The following is a 15,825-nucleotide window of genomic DNA, read 5'->3' on the forward strand; positions in this document are numbered from 1 at the left end:
TTTTAAACGTCTGGGACATGTTAACATTTTTAGAAGATAAACAATATATGGACCAATGTTAGTTGTAATAGAAACAAGTATTTAACCTGTGCACAGACACTTGAAGGTCCTGAAGACATTTCAAGAAGCAACTTTTATAAGATTCCCGGATACATTTGAACCACTGAAGAGTAACTTAACCAGCCAGTTGAAGCTGTGCGTCTGCACTTTTGGTACATTTGTCTTTTCAGCCGTTGTGAGTTGAACGACAGACTCAGTAAATCGACTTATTATTATTTTTTATTCCTGGCGATTTTTTACTTTCAGATGCAACAAATCTGGCTTCACTTAAGATATTTAACAAGGCAAATAAGTTTAGTGTTAACTTGAAGATTTAGGCTTTTAGACCCAAATCCATTGCGCTGATCTTTGTCTAGTTGGGATTACTTTAAATAGTGAGGCTTTGTTTACTCAGTGAAACACTTATTATATCATCCATTAGGATAGACCATTGACATATCACGCTCATCTTTTAATAGTGATGAATTTGGTTTTAGATCGTCTTGTTCTCCACGGGGGGGGGAGTTTAAAGGTGAACCCTTATCACCGGTACTGTAATTGTTCTTGATTTAACCTGACCGCCCATGAAACGGGAACCACTCGGTGACGGTTACAATATATCAAGTCATTTTAGGGAACGATACCTGCTCACACGTTTTTAGCATTCGCTTTTAAAACATCTTTTTGTTTTTCAGCATAATTCCCCTGACGCTTCATTAAATGCCTCTTTAATGTGCGTGCCCCCTCTGAAAGGAGTATTCCCATTACAACCTTCAGATTTCCTTCTGAAAAGTGCTTTTTTTGAGTTAATATTTTCATGTTATTTTTGTGTCACGATCCTTAACTTTGTGCAATATTTCGTGACTTGCTCAAAGCAAGTAATAGAAAGTTGTTGTAGTCTTGGACTGTTTTTTCTTTTGTATAATTTCTATTTTCTACTGACGTTTTATGTTACTGCTTAGTTTTTTCAGCAGTCTAGTTGAAATTGCATGAATGATGCAAGCAAATTTGTTTTATGGGCAGTCAGAATAAACTGCATTCCGCCTTAATTTATAAGTGGGAATGATGTATTTTACATCAGAGGAGGTGCAGATATTTATTTGACAATGTATGTGGTCATACTTGTTACTTGGAGTGTTTTTAATGGATTCTTTTTATTTTCTTGGTTTTGAAGGACACTAAGTTGAAGTCCATTAAATGTCTTCTAACATTGGATCATTTCAATAAAAAAAACATGGTGGCTTTTCAGAATTGAAACAATTAAAAGTCTTAAGAAGCTTATTGTGAATTGCTGTTAGTGATTTTCTTGACAATGCGAAATGTATGCACAGTTGGACTTTTATTTTAATGTTTTGCATGTTGCATAACTCAGCATTGTTGTTGTAGGATGAATATATTTCCTATTTTACTTATCAGCATGCCAACAAGTACAAATGAAATCTGTGAGCACATCTTGTAATGTGAACTGACCTTCAGCTGATCACATGTCATTACCTTCTGAGACCAGATGGGGGAGACACGTCTGCATTTCTTTTCTCTGGCACCATATTTACTGTTACTGACGACCGACAACACTGAGCAGATTGTCTGCAGCTCTTTCTGTGGCTGTTAAGTGCACGTACGTTCCTCTTCATGTGATTTAGTAAGGAGGCGTAGCTGCCTTGCCCTCACTGTATAAGAATATAACATTTTAATTTTAGACAGGTTGATGCCATCTTTATGATGGAAAACATACCTGTCAACCTCTCCTCTTAAACACCCTGAAGAACTACAGAACCTCGGGACCAGACTGTACTGGAGCTCACACGTGGGCACACGAGCAGGGCACTGAACCTCCAAGACTGGCAATTTATAGGCTTGGTTTTTTCTTTTTTTGCAGTAGATTTGTTCAATTTTGTGTTAATATAACAAAGCTGGACGTTTAAAACCATTTCTCTGGTAGTAGCTCTCAATTTAGACTCTACAGCAATTATACTAAATATCTGACACACACACACACACTCTGCCATGGATCTAATGCATAACAGGCCCTTATAAAGGTCTAAAAACATGTTGGCAGAATGAAGTCTAAAATAAAACTCATTTCCAGAACTTCAAGTACAGCAGCTTTTTATTAAAAAAAAAAACACAAAATTCAAAGCGTAGGTATAAAAACACATGATCTTACCAGGATAATGTTGCTTTAATATCTATGAATATAAATACCACGTCTAACAAAGGTTCACTTCATCAAAACACATTTGCTCATTGTCAGTTTTTGTTTACTTTCAAGTCTTTCAGGTTCTCAGAATTATTGTCGAAACTGAGATCATGTTAAGGCAGCTCAAAACCTTGATCAATCTAGAACAGGCCTACTGTGAATGTCTAACCGTTACCGCTAATCTCCATCTAATGCATGTCTACTGGTGTAGTCAATGTTTTAGATTAATTGTGAAAGTTGCATTTCCCCACAGTCTAAACTGAATGGAAACGTGCAGTATATCAAGTAACGAAGGTTTTTGTTTTCGGCATGGCACAGGCAAAATCCATTTAAGCCGCTAAACCCTGACGCCACAATATACTTCATTTAGAACAGAAACCTGACTGGATTTTAACCAACTGGATTTATTTCGGGCCTCAGATGACGGTCCCTTCGATCCGAAGAGGTTAATTAGTCCCTACAGAAGGCAGTGTCCCCTGCTCTCCGTCCTGTAAAAAGTGTCTCAGACGTGGCAGAGGTTGTAGCAGGCCACAGGTCTCTCCAGCACATTTTCTCCATCCACCTCAAACACATAATCGCAGCGGTGCGTGATCAGAGGAGCGTCAGACATCGCCACGCTCTGATTACCAAATGAGATTACGGTGTCTCTCTGAGGAGAAGTCACCAACAGTTCAGTTAGTTAACATGGTAACAGGTTTCTTACATTTAACACTATAGAAAAATACTCAAGATTTCAATAACACGTGCGCTTTAACCTCAACAAATAGAAATGGTCCTCTTACCCGGTTGGGGCCTCCTCCGTTATTGGCGTCAGGAGTGGCAGTAGGTGCAGGAGTAGTTTCTGCTTTCTCAAAGTCCTTCCTACATAAATGAGCCATAATCCCAGCAGCTAAGGCATCACCAAGAACATTGATCATCGTCCGAAACCGATCACTGAGAATCAGAGGACACAGATAATTGACATATTGCCCCATCAGCCTCTATAAGACGCTCTTATGGTCTATGTATATTAATTTTATTAGTTAAAAAACCACTAGTTTTGGACTCACAGGACCCAATCAATGGCAACAATCAGCGAGATGTCAGCAGGCGGCAACCCCACAGAGGTCAAGACAATCACCATTGTAACCAGACCGGCTTGAGGTATCCCAGCTGCCCCGATGCTCGCTGCTGTTGCCGTTATACTGTTAACACAAGAGGTGTTAGAGATTTAAAACAAATTAGTTCTCAACACAAATAACGTATTATATGAGGATAATGAGCTCAGTGTGTCTTCTCACCTAATAGTGACCAGCTGGCCAAAGTCCAAGTCATACTCGTTGACCTGAGCGATAAAGATGGCCGCCACTGCCTCGTACAGGGCGGTCCCATCCATGTTGATGGTAGCTCCAACTGGCAGCACGAAGCGAGCGATCTGCCGGTCCACTCCACAGTTCTCCAAGAGACACTTCATGGTGATGGGCAAAGTGGCTGAGCTGTAGAGGGAGAGAACAAGAGGAAACGGTCGGGTCAACATGACCAACTAGAGCGTACGGTACGTAATGTTAAGAATAACAAGAGAGAATGTCAACCTTACCTTGATGATGTGGCCAGGGCAATGACGAGAGCCTGCAGCAGCCCTCTGATGTAGGGGAAGGGGTTTTTGCGAGTGAAAAAGTAGTAGAAGAGAGGCAGCAGGATGAGGCCGTGCACAAACAAACCAGAGAGGACCGTGATGAAGTACATGCCCAGCTTCTCTCCCAGGTGGGCCGGGTCGTGCATGTCCAGGATCTTCCCTGCCACAAGAAACACAATGCCGAAGGGGAAGTACCTGCGTGGAGGAGAGAAGAAAATTCTTTATTGCACACTGACACTTTCACACTTATAATGTAAGAGCAAAAGCAGCAACCGCCGGGTATGAAAAGTGAAGCCAATGAGGAAGGGCCTTAAACCTGCTTTCTTTTAAATGGCCAGCAGGGGGCGACTTCACTGGTTGCAAGAAGACGTTAGATTGTATAAAAGTCTATAAGAGAATTACCAGACTTCTCAATTGACTTATTATCTCAGAAAACATTTTACAAATGAGTTTATGGTCTCAATCGCTAGTTTTCAGTCTTCTTCAATACAGCGAGATTTTCGTTTTGTATATTATGATATCATTTAGATAAAAGCAGGGTATGCTTCAGGCGTGGCTACCTTGTGATTGACAAGTCGCTACCACAATGTTGTCCATGTTGTCGTCTTAGAACTTTAAACCTTTCACAGTGTTTTCAGTTCATGAAAGTTAATCGTAATATTTTTGTTGCACACAAATGTCTTGTTCCGCGTTTGGTTGTACTTTGCTCCGCTCCTCTACTGTCACTTCTGGTTCCAAAAAACCAAGATGGCGAACGGCAAAAATGTTAAACTTGAGGCTTCAAAACCATCGTCCACAAACCATTGGGTGATGTCACGGTGGCTACGTCCTCTTCTTATATACAGTCTATAGCACAAGATATGACACCCTGCTTTTCAACACGTATTATGTAGGAGCATGTGCACAAAACCAGGTCCATTAAGAACATTTTTCCTGAGTTTGGTGTGGAGGACCTTGACTGGCCTGACCTCAGCCCCATTTAACACCTTTTGCTGACTGTGAGCCTGATCTGGCCTTATCCTGCAGTATCAGTGCCCGGCATTGCTAATACTCTTGGGACTGAATGGAAGAACATCCCTGCAGTCAGGATACGGAAGCGTGGAGGCTGTTATAGCAGCAGATTAACGAAGGGGATGTTCAAAAATCCCACGTGTGTGTAATGTTCAGCACTATGTCTGTTTGGTCCAATTCATTCAAATGTAATCCATCTCCCGTGAGAAGCAGCAAGGGCACTTGACTTTTCCCTGAGCTGCTGTGTGAGATTTATTTTTAGATGTAATCTGGCATGAGTATGTCTTCTTGTTGTTAAAGTACAGTTTGTGTATGACACTATTTTCTATTTTTGAATGTTTGTTTGTGGGTGTGGGCGAGCACAATCTCACCACATGGCAGCGTTGATAATCTTCATGACGCACTCGTTGATGCACTGGCACACGTTGACCAACGGCGCTCCACGTTCTCCCATCTTCCCCAGCAGCAGACCTGAGAACAGACGGTAAATTCACATGTGAGTTTGCAGTTTGTAATTACTACTGTTTTGCACGTCACCCCTGATGAAGGGTTTATAATTACATTATTCATGGTTAATAAATAAATGACTAATTATAGATCAGATAAATCAGTTTGTGAAAAGTCCCATTTGCTGGTAATCATATCTGCAATTAACAACGTTAGTGAATTAAGTACATTTAGCTGATAATACTTCTGTGCTTCTACTCTTCCACCACTGCTCAATACAGGGTTGAAGTTCATTGCTTTATAATAATCAAATGAGCTTGTTATCGACAAGAATCTCCATTGCAGTTCATCTTCTTGATGAACTAAAGAGCCCAAAAGTGTCATGTTGGATAAACACCAGCCAGAGGGCTTTTTTTCCAACCTGGCAACCCAAAGGTTGTATTGCTTATAATCTAATTAATGTAATAAAGGCTTATAACCAATATATAAAGCATTCGTTACAATTTACAAACCCTTTATAGAGGCTGACAACAGTACCATAAGGATTATCAGGTTTTGTTTTACCCATGGTGGCCGAGAAGATGACAATCCCCAGTACGTTCATGCCCTTGCTGGTACTGGGCACAATTTTATACTTGATGTCAGGAGCAGGGGTGATCTCCAGAAAGACTGGGTGGCCAAGCTGAGGGTTGTGGTAGTCGGGCATGACATACACATAGTTGGCCTGAGATTCTTTTCCATCAGAACTCTGTACAATAGGTACCAGGTCCGTTCGGTACTGGAGTACGAGAGAACGACCACGGAAATGTGTTAATACGTGTGAAAATTGAATGAATGAACAGTGTTGTACAATCCATTGTGAGTTTCCTCCTTTTGTCCACTTACTTGCTGAAAAGTTGCTTCAATTAGATTTGACGGGATCATGTTCCTATAAAAGACGAGACACAGACAAATATATCAAATCATGTCTGTACGGAAATGTACACGCGATGAATTGGTGGTGAAAACAAGGAGCCTACTTCTTAAAATATGACAAAATATACTTATCAAACAGGGAATTAGAGATAAATACATGTCTCTAATGAAAGCCAATCCAGTGGAATTATTAATAGCCTCTCTTCCTAAATTGGATATTTTTTGCTATTTTACACGCATCACAAGAATAGGAAGAAAGTTAACTCCTTGGGACACATGTGGACAACAACACAGAGAAAGGAAACCTTCACATGGTGAAACGTGCATTGGTATGTACGGGGACTGTATAAATACAACATACGTCAATGACACTGAACGCATTCGGCAAGCTCGTCAAACACTTAAGAAGACTGAAATGTACACCTGACCTTTGGTTTACAACAGCAGAGACACAACAGCCACAGCTCACTAATAATAATCAGGGTTAAGAAGAGGCATTAGTAGATCTCCGACATTAATGGACCTGCAGTAAGCCTGAGCTCACACACCAGACTGCAGTCTCTATCTTACAAAGCGTAACGTTGCGCAAGGAACTTCTGAGAAAGTGAAGGCTTAACAGATAAACACAATTAAGTGTCTCCCTATTCTTAGCCGACCTGCTGCGTAAGAGTTACACTGCAACTGTCTTACAAGGACATCTTTGTCCTTCTTTTGAATTGAATTGAATGCTGACATGTCTCCTCGTGCTGACAAAAAGGTGTAGATTCAGATTCTGGTCGGTGTTATCATGTGTAATGATTGATTCAAATGCTGATTTACTAAATGTTAGAAGAAAGTCAATTTTATTAGGACGCTTAACATGATTTCGGAGTTCCCATTGTTTTGTTGTGACAGCTGTTATATCAGCTCCTGTGATTCAAACTGAGCCCTTGATATTTTGTGATTAGTGTGCTTCCTGTTCCCGAGGAAGCACAGCGTCAGAACTGGATCTGTACTACATTTAATTGCTCTGTACCGATTTTCCTCAGGTGTTAAATGGTATTACACAGCAAATCCTTATCCTGGAAATCAACACTAAGGAGATGGGGTCGAAAAATCCCACCCAAGAGGGGGATGAGTAATATTTTCTAGCAGAGACCCCCGAGTTTGTCACCATGTCTTCTCAATGTTTCTAATCGGAAATCTGCTTAGAAACAAACGTTTACCAGGAAAGCCTGACTTGGTTGTTTGTTTACTTTGGTAGGATCGGTATAGTCCTTCAAGCTGCTCTCATGAGATGCTAAAGAAGAAGAACATCTTAGAAGAGAGGATATTAAGTTTTTAGCCATGCTAACAGCAGGTCAGCCTGTAGGTCCACCACTTTGGTCCAGACTGAAATATCACAACACCTGTTTGATGGATTGCCATGAAACTTGGTACACACATTCAAGATACCCAGAGAATGACTCTCAATGACTTTGGTGATCCCCTGATTTTCCCTCTTGCTCCACCAGCAGGTTAAAGTTTTCACTTAGCATTAGCTTCAAAGCATTGCTGTGCCTAATTGCATCCTCACAGAGTCGCTAGCATGGCTGTAAACCTTTGTTCAGCATAAAACCATGTCAGAGGTTAGGTACAGAGCAGCATTTAGAGCGGGTAGGGACTCCTTGCTCGAAGGCACGTCAGTAAATGTTTGAATGACAGCATTCCCATCACAATGTTCACTTTGTCAAAGTGAGATTGTGTTTTTCATTTCTTACCTGATGAGGTCCAGCAAAGCGTCAGCGGAGGTCATAACAGGGCCTGTACTTGCATGGTGGCCATCTTTCTCAGTGCCCGTGCCCGGGTGAATGACGAGCACCAGCACGATGCCGACGATGACGGCGATGAAGGTCGTCCACAGGTAGTAAGTGATGGTCAGGACTCCCAGCCGACCGCTTGCCTTCGTGTCCATGGCTGACAGGCCGGACATAAGACTGGATGGGAAAACAGAAGGTGTCTGATTAACTCTGGTGAATGAATTTAAAGAGTTGTATATATTTGTTTCAATGTACAAAAACAATGACTTGATTATTGCATTTGCTGCTAGTGTGTATTGTTGGCATAGAAAGTCCACAGATAAATTGCTGGTTAAAGTGTCACAAAAGTTGAAATGGCAATATAATGAATCTTTAAACCTTGATCTTGATATTAAGGCCCAACGAGTAGCATGTTCGGGACGTTTCTGGGCGTTAACCCCTATTAAAAGGTAGCAACCAGGTGCCAGTCCGTAAGCACGCATCCAAGAGGAAGTTACGAAAATGCTACAACCAAGCGAAGAAGAAACGCAAATACGAGGCGAAGCGCCATGCGGCAAAGCTTGTTCCAAAAAGAGACAGGATTTGGGGTTGGCTTTCACCCGCCCGAGAGCACCGTAACCTCTGTTGAGCCGCGGCGGAGAGGCCAACTCTGACGTTTGTGTCCTACTCATTGTGCCTTTAAGAAAATAAGTTGGGATTTAGTGACTTGTGATGGTAGTTATTATTATTTAATTCACGGAAAGGATAATTATATTTTTGCTGCATTATGCTTTGAAGATATTCTTTGCTTTGGGGTTTTTTCATTTAGATGTGGATTAGATTATGGATTTCTCTTGGTAAAATCAGCATGAACCAGCAGGTTTACCCAGACTTCTTACATCTAAAGAAATATATTTTTTAATTAACTAACCTCTGCGACCTTGAATGTTACATGAAAAGTCTTTATACTCTTCTTCGTGAACTGAGCTTCAGATACAAACATTATTAATACAAATATTGTTCAACAAACCAATCTGCACTAAATTGGATACTAATGAATACAAATATAATGTATGGGAAGTTTTGTGTGGTTGATGCTTCTACAGCTGCAATAGCACAAGAATGTGTATCTCTTATTACATCAGAGAGGTGACGCATTTTCATAATTCTTCTCTGACTTCAGGGTAAGATAGAGTGCGACAGGTTTAATGCAACAGCTTCAAAACACTGCACACCTGAGTTTGGACCCACACAGGTGAGCACTTTTCTTACCTGGAGGTGATGAGCGGCAGAATCAACATCTTTAACATCCTCATGAGTAATTCTCCGGGGAAGGAGAAGTAGATCCTAGCCTGTGTGAGAGAGAAACACCTGAAGCAAACACTTCTCGGACAGTAAGGACTCGTATGTTAAGATCTGATCAGTAGCTCAATAATAGGCCTAAAACAACAGTTTAGAAAAGTCCCAGCATCTGTGAATGTGTCCCTGTGCTGCAATTTGTAATGACATGTAATGTTTCACAGCTCCTCCACTTTTAATTAAGATACACTGTACATATTTCTTTATTACATTCTGTACATTCTTTTTTTCTATATTTATATTTCTTGCACACCATTATTTTATTTGTATTTTATAGAAGTTTTCTTTTTAGTAATATTTCTGCATTTGCTCTTATTTTTAATTTCTCCTCCTGTGTTTATGTATGCACCGTTACACACCAAAGCAATTTCTCTGTATGTGAAAACCTGCTTGGCAATAAACCAAATTCTGATTCTGATTCTGACATATTCTGCCTTTGCTCAGCAGATTTCAACGCTGTGTGTTTTATGTGCTGCTTTCAGCTCAAGGTTACATTGTTGAGCATACTTGACACTAATCATTGTCCCGGCCAAAACACATAAGCTACCTGCTCCATTTAGAGCATCTTACATAACGTAATGTCCAAACATGTAGCCTTTAAACAGACATTTAAACATTTCTACTTGATGTAATGAGAGAAATTGCTCATGAAATGAAAACATATGACATTTAAATGATTCAATTATTTTTCTTTTTTGACCATTAGCGAAAACGAGCTGTAAATACAACATTGAGTTGAAATCTCAAACGTGTGAGCTATTTACACATCCAGCAGTTAAGAAGCAACAATAATTAGTTTTGAGTCATTTTCTGAGCACCTGATTAATTTAGGTCCAATATTCTCTCTCTTTTAGTTCTGTTTTGGTCTCGACAAACTAAGGAGGGAAGTGTTTATCTCTTCAGCCGCTAAATGCTCCAGTAAATGTCTCTGTTTGCTGTTTGCTGGTGCTGAGCAAATATTGTACAGTCGGTTTTTAGAGCCTTCTGGGTGAAAACGGCTGAAAACGAAGCTACACCTCACACATACAAGTGCTTAGGTGATCCAATGTTGATTTAAAAGTATTGATTAGGAAACCCTTGCTTCCCTGTTACACCTGATGTTCTGCTTTCACGCTCGCTATTACATAACTGGCTTTAAGTACAGACGTGAGCAGTACAGACGGGCTGTTACTGCCCATCCTGAAAGTTGAGTTGATTTGCGCACAGTGTTAAAAATCACACCGCATTCTATCAAGGTAATGGGTAAAGGAGTCCGCAGTCACATTGCCTCCTGTTTGCTTTCCAATCCTTACCTGTGTGGACAGGTTGAGCGACCTGAGGGCAAATCCAAGCATGCAGCCCGTCACTACAGCGAAGACCGAGAGCGTCAGCAGCCCGTTCCTCTTGCAGTAGTCCTTCACGTACGCCCTGACTTTCAACGATAGCATTTTCTTCACAAACTTGTGCAACCATGCCATCATTATTCAGGCTCGACCCGTATCCCAACAAGCCCCCCCCTCCCCCCTGAGTGACTGCAGGTATCCGAATCTCCTGAGTGATTGAGGTGGATCGGTATGTGTCCCACAGGATCCGAGGCGGAGGACAGCCAGTGGATCTGATCAAATGTCGATCCTCTCACACTGAGGAGCTCAACCAGACTGAGAGAGAGGAAGTGTTGACGAACTGATTACGGGTGAAGCATTTCCTAAAAGGATTATCCCTATCCCATGCTAACAGAAGCTCCTCCACAGCCACTGAGGCTTATTAAAGAGGCTCATCACTGTTTAGCTTCTACATTCATAGCTCATTATAAGTTATTACTGTAGCTCATTAGGAGTTATTACTACCTGCCTCCAAGTCATCCCGTTCATGAAACAAGTGCTTGCACTTTGACCTCTGCGACTTGCATTTAGCTGGACAAGGTCACAGCAACACCAACCTTTGCTAACAATTATGTTTTATAAACTCCATTAAATCCTGCTTTAGGTTTATTCCACCTCCAGGCATAAAAGATACTCTGCTATGATAAATAATTAGTTTAACATCCGAGAGATTCATGGCTGACTTAGATGATGAGTCTGTTGTGCACCAAAATAGTGGACTAGCATACGTATCAGAATGGTAAGTGTAGTTAGCATCTTTTATCTGTTTGTGTGTTCTTTTTAGCTTGTTAGCGTGTAACTGGCAGTGGCTAACACTAACCCTAAACTAAACATAAGAAAAAAACGTATTAGTTGATAATTACTCACAAGACAAAATATATTGAAAGGAATTATAAATAAGGGACATAATAATGATGAATTCTGATTTCACTATGAATAAGGAGGCGCACTGTAAGGGCAGGATTACCAGAGGGCGGATCCAAAGGTAAGACACCAGCATCAGTCCTGCTCAGCACCGGACACTTGTTCTTTGATCTTACCATGACGTCAGGATGTGTCGTGTGTTCAGGGATCAGGGCGTGTCCTTCAGAGGCCTTAACGTCAGCGCATGGCATTTTAAATAGCAAATAATGCCTTGTTGGCCCAGAGAAGCAGCCTTTAAATGATTTTCATATTATCTACAGCTATATGGAAATACATTTGATTTGACCTTTTAGAGATTTGATGTCACATGTGTCTCATCCCAGAGTGCAAACACATTCTCATGAAGTTCTTTAAACTGTTGTTACACTCTCATAACATGCAATGAATTGTAAATGACTGCCAGATATGGAAAGTTCCAGGTATTGTTGGAAAATGGGCAAAAACACTTACTCACAGGACATTTCCTGACCTTTTTTATAGTCAAAATAAGCAAAAAAGTCCAGGCGAAAATGTTGAGACTTTTTTGGCTTAGGTGTTAAAGGGTTAAAGGAACAGTTAAAGCAAAAAACAAATATCAGCTACAGTGCCAAAATAACTGTTTAACATAAATCGACGTTCGTCTGCTGCCGTCACAGCGTCCATGCTGACCTAGAGAACAAATCCAAAGTTGTCTCTCTCCGGTCCAACCATGTCTGCCTACGTCACCTGTAACCAATCCAATAACATTTAATCCTGGTCTTGAACAATGCACACAGAAAGGTCAACGAACGGTTCAAAAGGGATGCAGCTAGTCTGTTTCTTTGTGAACTTTTCCCCTCTGCTTTTCCCATCACCGTAAACAAATAATTCTTAATTTAGTTTTAAGATGAACAAGCAATGCCCTACATTGCCCCATTTTGGAGCCCCAACTCTTGTACATCATTAAAGATTTTATATTTGAAATAAAGGGTGTTAAATTACAATGAGAAAGGGGTTGTTCAAAGTGGGGAACCTACAGAAGATTAGCACACAAATCTGCAACAGGAACCATGAATGTGTGCGTATACTTTTGTATATCATCCACTGAATATGTGCATTTTACCTCTGGGTGGCGCTACGAAAGAAGTCAGGGGATCACAAAAATCATTAGTATAGATCTTTACGGCAACATGAATATTTGAACTAAATGTAATGGTATGAAAATATCAACCTGCTTGTGGTGCTGAAGGTAAAGTCAGGTGATCAGAAAAGTGCGTAGTTGTCTGTTTCTGAGTGATAGATAGTGATGAGAGTCATGGTGCTTGTGGTTTCAAATATATATTCCTCTAAAATGTAATGGAGTGGAACTACAATGAAGCAGAGAATGTGCACTTCAGTAAATGTCATTTGTTTATATTCTGAAAGTGAATCGTTTTATATCTTTGACTGAGACTTCTATCAGTGGAAATATACATCTTGAAACATGCAAATATTAGTTTCACAATTGAGGGACAGGAGGGAAATAGTTGAAATATATAACAGCTCTTCTGATATTACATAACATTTCAAAGTCATTAAAGTTTTTTTTAAAGGCTTTTTTGCTAAACTGAACACAAAAAGTCAGAAAGCTATAGTGCCTATATATTAATTATGAATATGTAGTTAATGCTTGGTGAGGTTACTGTGAGCTCTGTGTTCAGTGGTCTGTGTCAGAGTCTCTTCCTCTTCAGCAGCTGCAGTCGGTTCCTGCTGTAACAGCTCAGTGTCTCTGCATCTGACTGAGGGAGGTTTTTGTACGACTCTAAATCACTGTGTCAACACATCAGCTCTGTTTATGACGTAAATACTTTTACAGTAATAAACTGCTGCATCTTCAGTCTGAACTCCACTGATGGTCAAAGTGAAGTCAGAGCTGCTTCCACTGCCACTAAACCGAGCTGGTGTTCCTGATTGACGTGTGCTCACATATCTTATTAGAAGCTTTGGAGTTTGTCCAGATTTCTGTTGATACCAGAACATAGCCTGATTGCCATCAGACCATCTGTAAACAGATAGGCTGGTTTTACAGGACAGAGAGACAGAGGATCCTGGAGTAGATGTCACTGCTGCAGGCTGAGTCACAGTCACCTGACCGCTGCATCCTGCAGACAAAAACAAATCATTCATTTATCAGCAGAAATAAAGGAGAGAAAAGGCAGCACATCATGTCTGAAATGTTGCTGAGTGAATGAACCTGTAAAACAGCAGCAGGCCAGCGTCCAGATGAGGATGGTGATGAGAGTCATGGTGCTTGTGGTTTCTGCTGTGTTGACTGACAGATCTGAGTCCTGCAGTGTTGAACTCACAGGACTATAAACCTTCTCAGTTCACTGGAGGATCAGCTGACGATGCAAAGCCTCCTCTCTATGGAAATGATTTCTCTGCTCTCCACAGACTGAAGGCAGCGTGGGACACAACATCAGGAGGAATACTGCTTGGATTCACACCATCTATCATCTTAGTGGAAGAAAATATTGATATCAGAAGTGCAGTTGAGGATTTAAGGATAAGTTTGTGTTCACTGGTGTTGGTATGATGTGTCTGTCTGACTTTAATCTACTTACAGGGTTTACTGTAGATATATAACATATTGCAGTTGTGCTTAATATGAGTTTTATTTATCCTAATTATTAAAAGCATCCTGTTCATTTAACCATGTATCAACTGATATAAAACTGTGAAGAAAAGGACTTTGTTACAAAGAGACTGGAGTTGTTTCTCTGCCAGCTGTAGAAAAGTGAAGCAAAATGAAGGAAATAATCTTCATTTATTTGATCAATTCAATCCATATTATTAAATAGACTTTGTAGATTCAAAAGAATATATATATTTATGTTTTATTAGCGACAGCAGAGAGTTTTCTCAGTGGATAGATGCTTGTTCACAGTGCAGGAGGTTTTTGTACGGCCACTTAATGAGTTTGTATCACTGTGGTGACCTTTCGGTGGAGGAACCAAACTCGTCATTAACTGTAAGTACCACAGATTTTTATTTACACAAAAAGAAATTATGAATTAAGGTTAGCATCAGAATATGATAAAGCAAGAAATAATATTTGATAATGTTGTGAATATTTTTCTGATCTCTATTAATTTTGGCTGATGATATTTATTTACAAAGTTTAATATTATTTTAGTATTTAAGAAAATGTTATGCTGAAATAAATGCAGAATTTTCTTTTTCTTTTTTTATCAGATATTTGTTTCACAAAGTTTGGTTGTAAAGTGAAACACACAGATGACAAAGTCTTTAACTGTTTACAGATGTTACACTTTTTCCACAAGAAAATCATTGCAGGGATGAGTTGTTTACTGTCAGACAGTATAAAGTCCATATGAAGATTTCATTTAATGATCATTGTGAAGCTTTTTCATGAGATTTACTTCACTTCATGTTTCATATTGTTGTATAGTTCTTAGTGATTTATCATGAGTGCCACAGAAGAAGATTCAAAACTTTAAAGTTTTATGATTTTGTATTATTTGTTGAACCTTCATTTCCTCTCATGTCTCAGCTCCTCTCCTCTGTGTGATCACAGTATCCTGCACACAGCTAATCCACAGTAGTGTTCACTCTGTCACGTATCATAACTGTCTCATGTTCAGCTGTCTGTCCTGCAGTGGAAGTTAATCTGCTCCTTGTGTGTCTCTGCTCTCCCCTCCAGCCGGCCCCATGGTCAGTCCCTCAGTCTCTCTGCTTCCCCCCTCCTCTGAGCAGCTCTCTGGGGGCTCGGCCACGCTGGCCTGCCTGCTGACTGGCTACTCTCCTCAGGGAGCCGTGGTGAGCTGGGATGTGGACGGTACAGTGGTGACAGACGGGGTCCTGAGCAGCTCAGAGGAGGAGAAGAGCGGACGCTACAGCAGCAGCAGCACCCTGAGCCTGAGCCAGGAGCGCTGGATGTTAGGAGAGCTGTACACCTGCAGGGTCCTCCATCAAGGCCACAGCGAGACCCAGTCCCTCCACAGGAGCCAGTGTCAGGGCTAGAGGGGCCGGCTGAAGCCCAGGACAGGAGCTCTGTGTGGGGGGAGCAGGAGGAACACACCTGCTGCTCTCATCAATATGAGTTTTAACGTTTAATAACTGTCATGTTGATGATGATGTTGCTAATAAAGCTTTCACTGATAAATAACATGATGAGGTCTTTGGTCTTTTTATTAATGAAGAATAGTTAGAAATTAAATGTTTTTATAAACTCAACTG

The 15,825-nt window shown here is 40.6% G+C and overlaps 3 protein-coding genes across 3 annotated transcripts; 1 reads left to right on the top strand and 2 right to left on the bottom strand.

The window, feature by feature from the left end:
- Positions 1-2,227: 2,227 nt before the first annotated feature.
- Positions 2,228-5,916, bottom strand: LOC115004869 (excitatory amino acid transporter 5-like). The gene is made up of 7 exons (XM_029426600.1): positions 5,850-5,916; positions 5,237-5,336; positions 3,816-4,049; positions 3,520-3,714; positions 3,289-3,423; positions 3,022-3,172; positions 2,228-2,888 (listed from the first exon to the last, which is right to left on the bottom strand). The coding sequence occupies exons 1-7, from the start codon at positions 5,914-5,916 to the stop codon at positions 2,742-2,744; spliced, it is 1,029 nt and encodes a 342-aa protein (XP_029282460.1). The 3' UTR covers positions 2,228-2,741.
- Positions 5,917-7,962: 2,046 nt separating this feature from the next.
- Positions 7,963-10,800, bottom strand: LOC115004870 (excitatory amino acid transporter 5-like). Its single transcript, XM_029426601.1, has 3 exons — positions 10,636-10,800; positions 9,257-9,336; positions 7,963-8,182 (listed from the first exon to the last, which is right to left on the bottom strand). Exons 1-3 carry the CDS (start codon positions 10,798-10,800, stop codon positions 7,963-7,965), a joined length of 465 nt encoding a protein of 154 aa, XP_029282461.1.
- A 4,497-nt stretch (positions 10,801-15,297) lies between these two features.
- Positions 15,298-15,609, top strand: LOC115004871 (Ig lambda-1 chain C region). The gene has a single exon (XM_029426602.1). The coding sequence runs from the start codon at positions 15,298-15,300 to the stop codon at positions 15,607-15,609; it is 312 nt and encodes a 103-aa protein (XP_029282462.1).
- The last annotated feature ends 216 nt before the right edge of the window (positions 15,610-15,825 follow it).

The sequence above is a fragment of the Cottoperca gobio genome, unplaced genomic scaffold (genome assembly GCF_900634415.1).
Source record: "Cottoperca gobio unplaced genomic scaffold, fCotGob3.1 fCotGob3_205arrow_ctg1, whole genome shotgun sequence".
Taxonomy (NCBI): Eukaryota; Metazoa; Chordata; class Actinopteri; order Perciformes; family Bovichtidae; genus Cottoperca; species Cottoperca gobio.

Coding starts and splice junctions, on each gene's coding strand:
- LOC115004870 (XM_029426601.1), bottom strand. CDS start 10,800: ATGGCATGGTTGCACAAGTTTGTGAAGAAAATGCTATCGTTGAAAGTC. Junction 9,337..10,635: donor CGCTCAACCTGTCCACACAG/GTAAGGATTGGA, acceptor TCTCTCACACAG/GCTAGGATCTACTTCTCCTT. Junction 8,183..9,256: donor CTGCCGCTCATCACCTCCAG/GTAAGAAAAGTG, acceptor TTTCCCATCCAG/TCTTATGTCCGGCCTGTCAG.
- LOC115004871 (XM_029426602.1), top strand. CDS start 15,298: ATGGTCAGTCCCTCAGTCTCTCTGCTTCCCCCCTCCTCTGAGCAGCTC.
- LOC115004869 (XM_029426600.1), bottom strand. CDS start 5,916: ATGAACGTACTGGGGATTGTCATCTTCTCGGCCACCATGGGTAAAACA. Junction 5,337..5,849: donor AAAACCTGATAATCCTTATG/GTACTGTTGTCA, acceptor GTCTGTTCTCAG/GTCTGCTGCTGGGGAAGATG. Junction 2,889..3,021: donor ACGGAGGAGGCCCCAACCGG/GTAAGAGGACCA, acceptor ACTTCTCCTCAG/AGAGACACCGTAATCTCATT.